This window comes from Lepidochelys kempii, chromosome 2 (assembly GCF_965140285.1).
Source record: "Lepidochelys kempii isolate rLepKem1 chromosome 2, rLepKem1.hap1, whole genome shotgun sequence".
NCBI lineage: Eukaryota > Metazoa > Chordata > Testudines > Cheloniidae > Lepidochelys > Lepidochelys kempii.
The window spans coordinates 214,373,508-214,388,869 of NC_136381.1; the positions used below are offsets into that span (position 1 = coordinate 214,373,508).

Consider the following 15,362-nt stretch of genomic DNA (forward strand, 5'->3'; position numbering starts at 1 on the left):
TTATTATTATTATTATTATTAATTCCAACAACACAGTTTGGGGAAAGGAAAACACAACCTCAGAAGCATTATCCTTCCATGTTTTCAACCCAATAATTATAATATTGGACTAGTGCATGACAACTGGAATGTGAAATTGACTAGAAATTAAAGTGAAACTGATTCATTTTTCACTGTTCAAAATGATAGTAGTAACTCTATATTATTCTCCAGATATATTTCTGACAAATTTGCAGTATGTTTACATATCTAGGGTAGGCCACCTGGACTCTGAACTATTGTCATCAAGCAAGTCCACTGTTTCCAGAAACAAACAAAACAGTCATTCTGGTGTAGATTATTAGAATGCTATTAAAATCATCTTCCAGATGGCAACTTGTAATGAACCCACCCAACTAACAAGGTTGCTTCATTTTCCAGTTTCACGGCTGCATTGAAAGGGGCTTTCTTAAAGAAATAATGATGCATTCAGCATTGGCTTTGTCACTGCTGCTAATAGCAGTCTCTTCCAACCTCGCGATGGCAATCAAAAAGGAAAAAAGAGCTCCCCAGACACTGTCGAGAGGTGCAGTATGTTCACTTTATTTAATTGTTTAGTTAATATAAAATGCACCCACATGTTTAAATTCAATATAATCTTCTATTTTAAGACATTTGATAGAATATGATGTTTATTTTAAGTGTGTTTATTTTCTCTGAAAGGGACTATGTAAAAAGAACACTTTGTTATTCAACTGATCTACCCATTGTGTGCATTCACTCATATCAGTTTTCTTTCTTGCCCCTCACCCTTACTGATTTTTATTCCTTTCAGCTCTGCAAAACCAGCAGACCTAATGGTGAGCAGGGCTCTGTTTTGTCTTGTGCAGTGAAATAATTTACACAGTTCCAATAAGTTATGCCTGCACAAACCAATGAAACAATGGAGTTGTACAGACAGCACAGAGGGCCTCTCTCACAGAGTCCACTCACCACTAGGGTGCCTCCTCCTGACTGCTCTGGGAATTAGCTCCACTCTGGTCTGGCGTACCTTTCCTCACCCCATGGTCTCTGTCTGGAATTCAGGGTATTCCTTCTCATGATTTAGCCCTCCAGCCAGGTTCCTGGACAGTCTTCCCATTCCAGGGTATCAGAGTCCCTTTGGGCATCTGTCCCAGGGAGTCTTTGGCTCCACTGCCCAGTTTATGCTACTATCCCAGTGGCTGGTAGAGGAACCTGAGCCAACCTACTACTCCAGGTGCCAGGTCAGGCAGTCTATGTCCAGCACCTATGGTCTGTTTGCATCCAGACCCTGCTGCCGTATCCCTGGCCTCCTTCCTATTTCTTTGCTCTCATCCTCTAGCCTCCCCACTCCCTAGGTGTATCAGCCCAAACTTCCTTCTCCCAGGGAGTGACTGCAAACCACTTCCCCTGCAACAGCTTTCGGCTGTGAACTTCCTGGCTTTATACCAGCCCTGCCTGCCTATTCCTTCTCAGCTGGTTCCACCTTCAATCAGCCTTTCAAGCTCTGTCTCTCCCTCAGTTGCAGCCTATCAGGTTAATTCACTCAACCTGCCCTGCCTTGTGTGGCACATCACAGCCTCATTTGGCCTGCAGAACTTGTTACTAATAATGATGTAGTAGAAATAAATAACCCAACTTGACACATTTGACATGGAAATCACATAGACTTCACACACACACACACACACACACACACACAAACAAACAATTTTTGCTTAATTATTTTTAAAGAACAGAAGCACATTTAGAGACTGACCAATGAGGATGCTCACATATCTATCTCCTGTCCCTTAGCTGTTCATTTTCACACTTTTAAGAAGTTCCTTGTTATGCAACATTTTCAACCTTAATGTTAACCAGTCTTTAACTTTACATGTAATGATTTTCTCTGTATTAATTCCCTTAAGAATATGGGCACAGGAGTAGTTTAGGAGTTCTGCAAGGTCCTTGCCACTTCTCCATCTCCATTTGTGGAATTTGGATAATATGACTTGCTTTGCATAATCTCCAGCTACTTCCCCTGCCTCTCCCTATCACGTAATGTTTAAGAACTCTGTAGTCCTCAATTACCCATAACTCACACTTGGCAAAATTCATCCCACACAAAGAAAATTAGCACAAGGCATATGCACCACGTAATTCCCATCTAATCCTAATTACCCCTGAGGGCTGAACATCCTTCCATGCAAAGAGAGGGGAACTCCCTGTAGCTGAAGGTCTGATAACCTATTGCAATCATAGAATCATAGAATATCAGGGTTGGAAGGGACCTCAGGAGGTCATCTAGTCCAACCCCCTGCTCAAAGCAGGACCAATCCCCAATTAAATCATCCCAGCCAGGGCTTTCTCAAGCCTGACCTTAAAAACTTTAAAGGAAGGAGATTCCACCACCTCCCTAGGTAACACATTCCAGTGCTTCACCGCCCTCCTCGTGAAAAAATTTTTTTCCTAATATCCAATCTAAATCTTTCCCATTGCAACTTGAGACCATTACTCCTTGTTCTGTCCTCTGCTACCACTGAGAACAGTCTAGATCCATCCTCTTTGGAACCCTCTTTCAGGTAGTTGAAAGCAGCTATCAAATCCCCCCTCATTCTTCTCTTCTGCAGACTAAACAATCCCAGTTCCCTCAGCCTCTCCTCATAAGTCATGTGTTCCAGGCCCCTAATCATTTTTGTTACCCTCCGCTGGACGCTTTCCAATTTTTTCACATCCTTCTTGTAGCGTGGGGACCAAAACTGGACACAGTACTCCAGATGAGGCCTCACCAATGTCGAATAGAGGGGAACGATCACATCCCTCGATCTGCTGGCAATGCCCCTACTTATAGAGCCCAAAATGCCATTGGCCTTCTTCATACTGAAGTCCTGCAGTCCTTGACCAGCAAGGCTTTAAAAAAGTGCCAGGACTAAGCCCTAATATGTCACTCCAGCATAGGACAGGATTGAAAATGGAAGCTAGAATCATTTGAGTTTTGCAGCATAAGGCATCGTTCCTTATTTTGGACGAAATGTGGACAAAATAGCCATGGACAGCATGTCAACAGCTTGCTTGCTCTGAATTCTAAGCTTCTGAAACACAGTATAAGTTTAAGCACGTAACTTGCAGCCCCCAGAACTCATAAGGGAATATATTGCTCTTTCCAGCAGTCCAGATTGCTAAGAAATCTTTCCTGCAATAAAAAGGCCTCATATTAGCTCTTCTGAGCTATAAGACAACCCCCTACCTCAGTCACTGAATCAAGCCAAGCTCAGCTGCTTCTTGGTCAAACAGATCAGAATAATATTACCAACCTGAGAGATGCATTGTTATCCTAAATGGTCCTCCTTATAAATGATAGGAGGCCAAGAGATACCAGATTTAAAACGTCTCAGGTTTTCCTCTTTAACCCAAGAGAATGCAGCCCGAATCTCACTGAAGACAAGTACTGACAAGACTGGATAAGGAAAGAGATTGAACAATATTGGCTGTTGTCACTAGGTGGAGCTTTACTACAAGATCCTACATGGTTGATATTGACCAAGATACTCAGCAGAGAAGAATCAGGCAGGATCTTCAGCTGGCTCCAAATGCCTTCTCAATTGGTGTTCAACCCTGGCAGCAATAGTGCTCCCACTGCAGCCTTAGCAGGGAAGTAACATTGTTAAGGAGTCTGAACCTATTAAACAAGAACCTACACACTGGTGATCTGACTGGGCACATGAATCAATTTGACAATACCCTCCTCAAAACCAGAAAGTGACACGGTGGGGATGAGTGGAGAGGCTGGTAATTCATCTGGAAATATTTTTAATATTAATTCTTGTTAAAGACCGCATGTACAGACATAGTGTTGCCAACTCCTAATGTTCAAAAATCATGATTCAGGGCCAAAAATTATGAGATTAAAAACAACTCATAATTTTTAATCTAAATATTGATTTTGGAATCCTTTTGTCTTCTGGTATTTGAAATTTTAGGGGGTCCCATTTTCAAACTTTTCTCTACAACTATGAGGGTTGGGAACTCTTTTTTCATCCTACTTTTGCCCTCTGACTTCAGGTTCTGCACCAAATGCAGATCAGTCAGACTCAGAGACTTGGGAACAGATGAAGATAGGCAGACACCAAGTGGAATTTACGAAGTGCTTAAGTTTGGCAACTAACCTGCCTAGGCGTTTTTGAAATTCCAACTTTGTGTCTATCTGCCCCTTTAGAAACTTGAATACTTTTGTAAACCTGTTCCCTTGTCCTCTGTGCCTAAGTTTACTTATCTGTAAAATTAGTGTAATACTCAAAAGTTGAGAGACTTAATATCTATATGGAGTTTTGAAGGCATTGGATAAAAAAATCCTATCTCTGTGCAAGATTTTGATAAATGCCCAAAACATAAATTATTTTCAAGACTCTGTTGGTTAATCCCTCCATTGTGATTACAGGCTGGGGAGATGATATTACTTGGGTGCAAACTTATGAAGAAGGGCTTTTTCAAGCAAGAAAAAGGTAAAGAACATTTAGAAAAAATAAAATTGTCAAGTCAGCTGAACTATCTAGTCAAAGTACTGTAAAGAAACAAAGCAAAATAAAAAATCCCACTCTAGCTAATCTAGAAAGCATCTTGTAACAAAACAAAAATGTAATTCTATAAATAAAAGCAACATCTTTTTGGTAATCATGCTGTGGCTTACTGCATCAAGCACTGTTAGACAAAATGTTGGCATTTATGCATGTGCTATGGAATAGAAAATTGCCACAGGATAAATATCTTATCAGAAAGTAAACAGACTTTTTATGATGATTAATTCCTCATCTTCACCACAACAGTATGAGCCAGTAATAGAACCTCGGGCAATATTCTATTGCATTAACTGTTATCTCAATGCTTTCCCCTTTGGCTTATAGTATTAAATACATGGGCAGTTCCCCACTGTTCACAACTCATCCAGAATGAGTTCTTGAATAAGCATCACTTTGAGATTCAGCAGGAAGTCAACTTGAGGATTCCTCTACACCTCATAACCTCACTCTCCTCCAAATCGCTCCTCCAAACCCACTTCTTTCTACATCAACAGAGCACAGTCCCAGGCCAACCTACCAACTCAGTTTTAAAAGAAGGGGCAACTAATCTGATGCATACCTTGTGAAAGCAAGGAGAAAAATCCTACCATTGACTGCAGTGGCAAAACACATAGTTATAAGCGCTGTGCTGAGCATGAGAAGTGGTCAAAAAAAATTTTTTTTAAAGTGTCTCACAGATTTGGGTTTTTTAATTATTTTTTCTGTTTTCCCCAAAAATGTTGAAAATTTATCTAAATTTTTAAATGTCATCAACATTTTTCATTTGGAGAAAAATGTAAGCCAATTCCACAGCTGCTCAACACACACTCACCCCCGCCCCCATCACCCCCCAATTTTTCAGTGAAACTTTTCATAGACAATTTTCAAGGGAAGGGCAGTTTAATCAAATATAGATTTTTTTGAAGAAAAAAAAAAGACTTGTAGTAAACCAGATCCAGGACATTTTGACTAGCTCTACTCAGTTGTAAGTGTCCACAAGATTGGGCTACAGGACTGGAGAAAGATTCTCTTTGTAAGCCTTTCTGGAACTATATATTAAGCAATAATAAAAAGATGATTCTCTGCAGTCTCCAAGCTGAGAACCTCTTAGTTTAGACAGGTTTCAGAGTAACAGTCGTGTTAGTCTGTATTCGCAAAAAGAAAAGGAGTACTTGTGGCACCTTAGAGACTAACCAATTTATTTGAGCATGAGCTTTCGTGAGCTACAGCTCTCACGAAAGCTCATGCTCAAATAAATTGGTTAGTCTCTAAGGTGCCACAAGTACTCCTTTTCTTAGTTTAGAATATATCTTGCTCCTCTATTTTGTTGCATTCCTTTTTATGAAGGAGTTACATGAAACTCTTGTCCCTAAGCTCAGAAATATGCTCCATTCTTCCCAATGCCTCAGTCTAGTTATTAGTTTGGTGTAACATAATATACAACAGCAGTTGCATATCCGGGCCTGTTTGTAAAATTAGAGTCACTTGAATACTCATCAGATGATCTAATTATGTAATTTTTTATTGTTATTAAAGTAACAAACCACTGATGGTCATTCATCATCTGGAGGACTGTCAATACTGCCAAGGTAATTTCAATTGTCTGATTGTTAAATTAATTTGAGGATTTTTGGAACATATATGCACCAATATCTAGATTGTTACATGGCCCGTTACTATAGTTATCTGTAACACTTTCTCAGATGTGCTACATATTCAATAGAAAGTATCTCCAAAAAGTACATAATGAAAACAGGCTGCTTACAAACCTCACCTTTTACCACAGAGAACATGAAAAAATACCTTACAAAGCTGTTCTGCAAAGCCTGACGCAGCATTAGATGGTTTAAATTAAGATGCATGAATTTACTCCTCACTCATTGAACAGATTTAATATTGTTCTTTCCTCCTGAACGGGTAATCAGAGAAGGAGACTAGGGCATGACTGCTGAAATTGACCGAAGAAGAATCTACAGAGAATAATACACTTTTGTCAAGCTCTGGCTTGATACCCATTGAAATGAAAAGCTTCAGGAATAACAGGAGAAAGCTTCCATTTGTATAGCTGAAGGTTGTCACGACACAGGACAAAACCAAAAAGTGGTGATAGATCTGTGACCTGTCTCATTAAAAATGTGGAGAAAGCAAAGCATGAAAGTCTCATGCATATGTTGCCACAGTGTAGAAGGAAAAACAGATTTTGGAAACAGTGATTGAGAGCAGCTTTTAAAACCATCACATCTTTTCTAGCACTGAAGAAGGTTTTTTCAGAAAATGAGGAAATACAAGAAATGGCTCAAAATAACTTCATCATGCTAAATCTCATGGTAAGGTGATATATATTGCACATTTTAAATTGATGCATTTCAGCATATGTTGTCATTTTAGCATTATCTACCATGGCTTCATATGCTCCTATCATATATTTCAAGCACAGATGCTAGTTTCACAAAGTGCGAATGAATATTTAATAATTTGCTTTTAATTTTCCTGCCAGCATGAAACCACTGATAAGAACTTGTCACCTGATGGGCAATATGTACCTCGAATCATGTTTGTAGGTATGCACAAAATGTATCTTCTTCTTTAAAAATGAAACCTCATTTCAATAGTATGTATGTGTTATAGGAATTTTCTCCCTCATGATATACAAGATATTTAACATTTTTATTTGCTAATTTTTGAGTTAGAATGGTATTTACCAAACCCTTGCTTCTTCAAGGACATACAGGCATCAAACAGAACCATAATAATGTAGGGCTGGAAGGGATCTTGAGAAATCACCTAGTCCATCCACCTGCGCTGAGGCAGGATTACATATGCCGAGATCATCCCTGACAGGTGTTTGTCTAACCTGTTCTTTAAAAACTCCAATGATGGGGACTCCACAACCTTCCTTGGAAGCCTATTACAGAGCTTGACTACCCTCATAGTTAGAATGCTTTCCTTAATATCTAAATCTCTCTTGCTGCAGACTAAGCCCATTACTTCTTGTCCTACCTTCAGCGGACATGGAGAAAAACAGATCCTCTTCCTCTTTATAACAGCCTTTTACATATCTGAAGACTTATTAGATACTCCCTCATTCTTCCCTTCTCTAAACTAAATATCCCCTCTAGCAGGGGACAGCACGGACAGACAGATACGCACACGCACACAGAGAGAACAAGGCTCATCTCCTCCAGCAGACTAGAGGAGCAAGGGATAGGTGAGAGTTGGGGGTGAAGTGTATGTGAAAGTAGTTTGGGTTTGAGTCCCCCCTTCAATCTTAGAATTCCATTCCCATAGGTTCTTCCCACTCCTGGCTTGAGCTTGAACATGGTGTGACATTGTCAAAACATCGCCACTTTGTGTAGAATCCTTGGGCCCCTGGGTTGAGGGAGATGGCAGGAGCCAATGGTTCCACATACGGTAAAGGGGATAATAAATGAAAGGTGCAACACTGGCAGATGTTGCAGCGGGGGCAGGAATCCACAAGCTATGGGGAAAAAAATGATTTAATCAACTCGGATTTAAAATCAGTCTACCAAGGCAGCTCGCCACAGATCTGTCTACAAAAGAAATCAATGCTATATACATAGTCCCCTGACCCTCCAAAACCAAGCAGAGTCTCAGCTATTGGCAAGTGTGGCAAGAGGAGGAGTTTACTGAGTTGCCTAACTGGAAAGACATCTCCACGAATGTCTAATAAATTGTTCATACAGCATTGCAATAGTATGTCCCTGCAAATAGTCTCATGGTGGGTGCAGTGTGTATTTTTAATGCACTGGTCACTAGGCTGGTAAAAAAGGGATATGTCAGCCTGCAATATAATTCAGATTTGCACCAGGCCAGCTGATCCCAAAAAGAATTGAATCCAATGCCACATGGGGGCAGGGATGCTCTGAAGCTACAATGCAATCCCGGGCTGCTCAAGTAGAAGCGGTTGTAAATGGGGAAATTATGTAAGTGAGTGTTTCACACACACACACACCCGCATCAATCCTGGTCCCTCTCTTTCTAAGTGCCAGCCCTTACAGCCGCTGTAAGGCCCATGCGGGGGATGAGAGATGGGGGATGAGAGGTATTGTTGACAGGTCCCGATAGTCATTATTTTCAAACAAGTTGCCTCCTTCAGGAAAGGACCAATGAGGGGATATAATCCAACAGTTACAAACACACAGTGTTGTATCTTCATGGCAAATGTGGAATTTTCATTTTTTTTTAAACTGTCACAAAGAGGGAGAAATCATGTAGGATCAATGATGGACGAGCTCAGTGTGGCTCTTAGACCCCTGATATGTAGACCGCCAGGAATCCAAAGTGTTCTTCTTGGTGGTCTTCAGAATGAATAATTTTCAAGTCTCAAAATGGTGCAGTGGCTATAGCCCTAACTTTGACTGTGGAGACCTGAGTTCAAATCCCTCCTCCATCATAGACTCCTTAAGTGACTTAGGCAAATCACTGTTTTTCTATGGCTTAGTTCCCCTATTGTAAAATGAGGATAATAGTATTTCCCTACTTTTCTGGGAAGGATGAATGCATTAAAGATTGGTTTCAGAGTAACAGCCGTGTTAGTCTGTATTCGCAAAAAGGAGTACTTGTGGCACCTTAGAGACTAACCAATTTATTTGAGCATGAGCTTTCGTGAGCTACTGCTCACTTCATCGGATGCATACCGTGGAAACTGCAGCAGACTTTATATGTACACAGAGAATATGAAACAATACCTCCTCCCACCCCACTGTCCTGCTGGTAATAGCTTATCTAAAGTGATCATCAGGTGGGCCATTTCCAGCACAAATCCAGGTTTTCTCACCCTCCACCCCCCCCACACAAATTCACTCTCCTGCTGGTGATAGCCCATCCAAAGTGTAAAGAGTTGTAGACTCCCTCCTCAGGCCCTACGCTACCAGCACTCCCAGCTACCTTCGAGACACCACTGACTTCCTGAGGAAACTACAATCCATCGGTGATCTTCCTGATAACACCATCCTGGCCACTATGGATGTAGAAGCCCTCTACACCAACATTCCACACAAAGATGGACTACAAGCCGTCAAGAACACTATCCCCGATAATGTCACGGCTAACCTGGTGGCTGAACTTTGTGACTTTGTCCTTACCCATAACTACTTCACATTTGGGGACAATGTATACCTTCAGATCAGCGGCACTGCTATGGGTACCCGCATGGCCCCACAGTATGCCAACATTTTTATGGCTGATTTAGAACAACGCTTCCTCAGCTCTCGTCCCCTAAAGCCCCTACTCTACTTGCGCTATATTGATGACATCTTCATCATCTGGACCCATGGAAAAGAAGCCCTTGAGGAATTCCACCATGATTTCAACAATTTCCATCCCACCACCAACCTCAGCCTGGTCCAGTCCACACAAGAGATCCACTTCCTGGACACTACAGTGCTAATAAACAATGGTCACATAAACACCACCCTATACCGGAAACCTACTGACCGCTATTCCTACCTGCATGCCTCCAGCTTTCACCCTGACCACACCACACGATCCATCGTCTACAGCCAAGCTCTGCGATACAACCGCATTTGCTCCAACCCCTCAGACAGAGACAAACACCTACAAGATCTCTGTCAAGCTTTCTTACAACTACAATACCCACCTGCAGAAGTAAAGAAACAGATTGATAGAGCCAGAAGAGTTCCCAGAAGTTACCTACTACAGGACAGGCCTAACAAAGAAAATAACAGAACGCCACTAGCCGTCACCTTCAGCCCCCAACTAAAACCCCTCCAACGCATTATTAAGGATCTACAACCTATCCTAAAGGATGACCCAACACTCTCACAAATCTTGGGAGACAGGCCAGTCCTTGCCTACAGACAGCCCCGCAACCTGAAGCAAATACTCACCAACAACCACATACCACACAACAGAACCACTAACCCAGGAACTTATCCTTGCAACAAAGCCCGTTGCCAACTGTGCCCACATATCTATTCAGGGGACACCATCACAGGGCCTAATAACATCAGCCACACTATCAGAGGCTCGTTCACCTGCACATCCACCAATGTGATATATGCCATCATGTGCCAGCAATGCCCCTCTGCCATGTACATTGGTCAAACTGGACAGTCTCTACGTAAAAGAATAAATGGACACAAATCAGATGTCAAGAATTATAACATTCATAAACCAGTCGGAGAACACTTCAATCTCTCTGGTCACGCGATCACAGACATGAAGGTCGCTATCTTAAAACAAAAAAACTTCAAATCCAGACTCCAGCGAGAAACTGCTGAATTGGAATTCATTTGCAAATTGGATACTATTAATTTAGGCTTAAATAGAGACTTGGAGTGGCTAAGTCATTATGCAAGGTAGCCTGTTTCCTCTTGTTTTTTCCTACCCCCCCCCCCCAGATGTTCTGGTTTAACTTGGATTTTAACTTGAAGAGTGGTCAGTTTGGATGAGCTATTACCAGCAGGAGAGTGAGTTTGTGTGTGTATGGGGGTGGGGGGGATGTGAGAACCTGGATTTATGCAGGAAATAGCCCAGCTTGATTGTCATGCACATTGTGTAAAGAGTTGTCACTTTGGATGGGCTATCACCAGCAGGAGAGTGAATTTGTGTGGGGGGGTGGAGGGTGAGAAAACCTGGATTTGTGCTGGAAATCACTTTAGATAAGCTATTACCAGCAGGACAGTGGGGTGGGAATAGGTATTGTTTCATATTCTCTGTGTATATATAAAGCCTGCTGCAGTTTCCACGATATGCATCTGAGGAAGTGAGCTGTAGCTCACGAAAGCTTATGCTCTAATAAATTGGTTAGTCTCTAAGGTGCCACAAGTCCTCCTTTTCTTTTTGCGAATACAGACTAACACGGCTGCTACTCTGAAACCTTTAGATAAGCTATTACCAGCAGGACAGTGGGGTGGGAGGAGGTATTGTTTCATATTCTCTGTGTACATATAAAGTCTGCTGCAGTTTCCACGGTATGAATCCGATGAAGTGAGCTGTAGCTCACGAAAGCTCATGCTCAAATAAATTGGTTAGTCTCTAAGGTGCCACAAGTACTCCTTTTCTTTTTGCATTAAAGATTGTGAGATGCTCAGATACTATGGTGATGGGGCCATAAAAGTCAAGTTATGAGAATCTTCGCCAGAAAGCTTGAGAAGGGAAATGAGCCAAAGAGAGGATAATAAAAGTTGTCCCTCAGAAACTAAAAGTCTGAGAATCACAGTAATACATGATTCTGGCTCTGAAAGCTCCACATAAATTATATGAATGCCTTACCAAAAGTATGTGCATAGTTTTACATACTGAATATTAGGGCTGTTGATTAATCGCAGTTAACTCATGCAATTACCTCAAAAAAATTAATTGAGATTAATTGCAGTTTTAATCAAACTGTTAAACAATAGAATACCAGTTGAAATTTATTAAATATTTTGGATGTTTTTCTACATTTACAAATATATTGATTCCATTTACAACACATAATTCAAATTGTACAGTGCTCACTTTATATTATTTTTATTACAAATATTTGCACTGTAAAAATGATAAGAAATAGTATTTTTTCAATCCACTTCAAACAAGTACTATGGTGCAATCTCTTTATCACGAAAGTTGAACTTACAAATGTAGATTTTTTTTTTTTTTGGTTACATAAGTGCACTCAAAAACAAAACAATGTAAAACTTTAGAGCCTACAGGTCTACTCAGTCCTACTTTTTGTTCAGCCAATCACTAAGATAAATGAGTTTGTTTACATTTGAAGGAGATAATGCTGCCCTCTTCTTATTTACAATGTCTCCTGAAAGTGAGAACAGGCTTTTGCATGGCACTTTTGTAGCCGGCATTGCAAGGTATTTACGTGCCAGATATACTAAACATTCATATGCCCCTTTATGCTTCAGCCACCATTTCAGAGGACATGCTTCCATGATGACAACACTCGTTACAAAAATAATGTGTTAATTACATTTGTGACTGTACTCCTTGGGGGAGAATTGGAGGTCTCCTGTTCTGTTTCACCCACATTCTGCCATATATTTCATGTTATAGCAGTCTTGGATGATGACCCAGCATGTGTTGTTCATTTTAAGAACACTTTCACCGCAGATTTGACAAAACACAAAGAAGGTACCAATGTGAGATTTCTAAAGATAGCTACAGCACTCTCCTAAAGTTTAAGACTCTGAAGTGCCAAAATCTGAGAGGGATGGAGCATGCTTTCAGAAGTCTTAAAAGAGCAACATTCCAATGTGGAAACTACAGAACCCAAACCACCGAAAAAGAAAATCAACCTTCTGCTGGTGGCATCTGACTCAGATGATGAAAATGAACATGTGTCAGTCTGCTTTCGAATGTTATCGAGCAGAACCCGTCATCAGCATGAACCAATGTCCTCTGGAACGATGGCTGAAGCATGAAGGAACATATGAATCTTTAGCACATCCAGTATGTAAATATCTTACAACACCGGCTACGATAGTGCCAAGCAAACACCTGTTCTCACTTTCAAGTGACATTGTAAACAAGAAGCGGGCAGCATTATCTCCTGCAAATGTAAACTAAATTGTTTGTATTCTATGTTGTAACTGAAATGAATATATTTTAAAATGTAGAAAACATCCACAATTATTTAAATAAATGGTATTCTATTATTAACATGTGATTAATTGTGCGATTAATGACAATTTTTTTAATCACATGATTAATCGCTATTGCTTTTTTAATTACTTGACAGCCCTACTGAATATACATTCAGTCAAATTAGCCTCCTTTTGTGATATTTTCTTTTAAACATGCAATAGAATATACATGCTGGTGAACATAACATATAGCCCTATTTAACAATTAATACATAATACTTAAAATAAATATCTCACTCGTTCAGTAAGTATCAGTGTAATTAGAACTCTGGGTGGAAAACAATGTCATTATTCCATTTGCTCTAAATTAGTATCCTCCAAAATCATATTTAAGTTGACTCAGCCTCATATTCACAATCAGTAGATATTGAAGATGCTGTTACTGCGAATGCAATGGGATAATTGTATAATATGTCTCCTTTTTCAGACCCCTCTCTTACAGTAAGAGCTGATATCACGGGAAGATACTCTAATCGACTCTATACTTATGAACCACAAGACATACCATTGTGTAAGTATCCACATTGTGAATGTTTTGCGTTTCACACTGTGACCAATGAGACATACCCTACCCATTGACTTGTGCTTGAAGATCAGACAGCATTTCATTGTCCTTCCTGCTCCCCACCCCAAAAATACCTAGGGAAATTCTTTAAAAGAGTCTATAAAAATATGATTATGCGCTTGATCCTACAAGAGGTCGAACACTATGGTCCTGATCCAGCAAAGCACTTAAGTACGCAAATACTACCACTGAAATTAGTAGGACTACTCATGTGAGTCAAGTTAAGTATGTGCGCAAAAGTTTACAGGACCAGGGTGTAACTGAAACAGTGAAAATTACTACCCACAAAAGGGCTGTCAAATGCACAAAGTAAACAACCTAAGGAAAAAATTGAGAAAATATTTTTCTACCAACTTTTTAAATTTAGAGTTACTTAGGTACAACCTAGGATTATTCATTGTCAGACAGAAAAGTAATTTTTCGAGTTGACCTTGTCCCTTTCATGTCACAACATCTATCAGAATGCATTTTTCTTACCCCAATAGAATATTAGATGTAATGAAGACCATTGATTTGTGTGTTAGCTCTTCATATATGATTATAAGATTTACTGTTGAGTATCAGTTTTAAAATATGAAAAATGAAAGGAAGTGAAAAGTGATGAACTGGAGCTTATCAAGTTCTTAGTAGTGATGAACTATGAAACGCTACACCCTCAGTTTCAGTAAAGGGTGCCAAAAATCCCACAATAGAAGATCTACAATATATTTTGTGCCCCAATATACATCAATTAATTCATAGGCGAAACATTTTAATAAATTGAGATTTTATTTTCAGATAGAAATGTACTTCAAATATTTTTTTAATTTGCGGTTTATTCTTCTTTCAGTGATAGAGAACATGAAGAAAGCATTACGCCTCATTCAGACCGAACTGTAACTTGTGGCAGTGAAATCACCATAACCTCTACGAGGTGAAGTGGTACAAGAAACCCCTTCACATCTGAAATATACTCATTAGCTGATTTGTCTGTATTAGCATTTAAACCTTATAGCAATCAATTGTGGTACACAGAATTTCATATGAAAAAAATATATTTCCAGGTATATATAACCCTTTTGAAAGTGAAATAAATGTTTAGAAAGGATGAATGGAAATATTTAAAACATGTAAAACCTTAGCTGCAGAGATAAATTCAGGGGAATGGTAAAAAGATGCAAAAAAATCTTTGAATTCTAGGTCACTGATTCAAATCTGGTCCAGGAAAGCTTGACTAGAAATTGTAACCCATTCCATCTGGTGACTGCTTGGTAGCCTGCACCAGTTAATAACCTCTGATGAGAGGATCAGATCAGAAGACATTGCCTAGAGAGGCTGGAGCAGAAAAGGATAATATGTTCATTGTAACTTTTCAAGAGAAGGTCAGTTAGCAGTGTAGGAGTGGCTCGTCTTTGTGTCCAGCATTCTTCAGTACGACTCTGTGATTGTTAAAAGCAGAACATATACTTTGATGCTGAATATACAACGAATGCAGCTAAGTGCACAGTATGGGCTCCGTCAGGTAAAATTCAGCAAAACCTAAATAAAAGGCCTTTGACTTTGAGGAAAATACACTAATGCAATGGGGTAGAAGGAAGGAATTCTCAGCTTCAACATAAACTTCAGGGCCATGACACCCAGACATAAGAATGGCCATAC

The 15,362-nt window shown here is 40.0% G+C and overlaps 1 protein-coding gene across 1 annotated transcript; it reads left to right on the forward strand.

Moving 5' to 3' along the window:
• The first annotated feature begins 459 nt into the window (after positions 1 to 459).
• Positions 460 to 14,603, forward strand: AGR3 (anterior gradient 3, protein disulphide isomerase family member). The gene is made up of 7 exons (XM_073329548.1): positions 460 to 565; positions 4,421 to 4,484; positions 6,075 to 6,127; positions 6,789 to 6,865; positions 7,036 to 7,099; positions 13,587 to 13,670; positions 14,554 to 14,603. Exons 1-7 carry the CDS (start codon positions 460 to 462, stop codon positions 14,601 to 14,603), a joined length of 498 nt encoding a protein of 165 aa, XP_073185649.1.
• Positions 14,604 to 15,362: the final 759 nt, after the last annotated feature.

Bases quoted from the DNA above. Each gene is read 5' to 3' on its own strand.
- AGR3 (XM_073329548.1), top strand. From the start codon at position 460: ATGATGCATTCAGCATTGGCTTTGTCACTGCTGCTAATAGCAGTCTCT. The intron at 4,485-6,074 runs GTAAAGAACATT...TTGTTATTAAAG, and splicing joins CTTTTTCAAGCAAGAAAAAG to TAACAAACCACTGATGGTCA. The intron at 7,100-13,586 runs GTATGCACAAAA...CTCCTTTTTCAG, and splicing joins ACCTCGAATCATGTTTGTAG to ACCCCTCTCTTACAGTAAGA.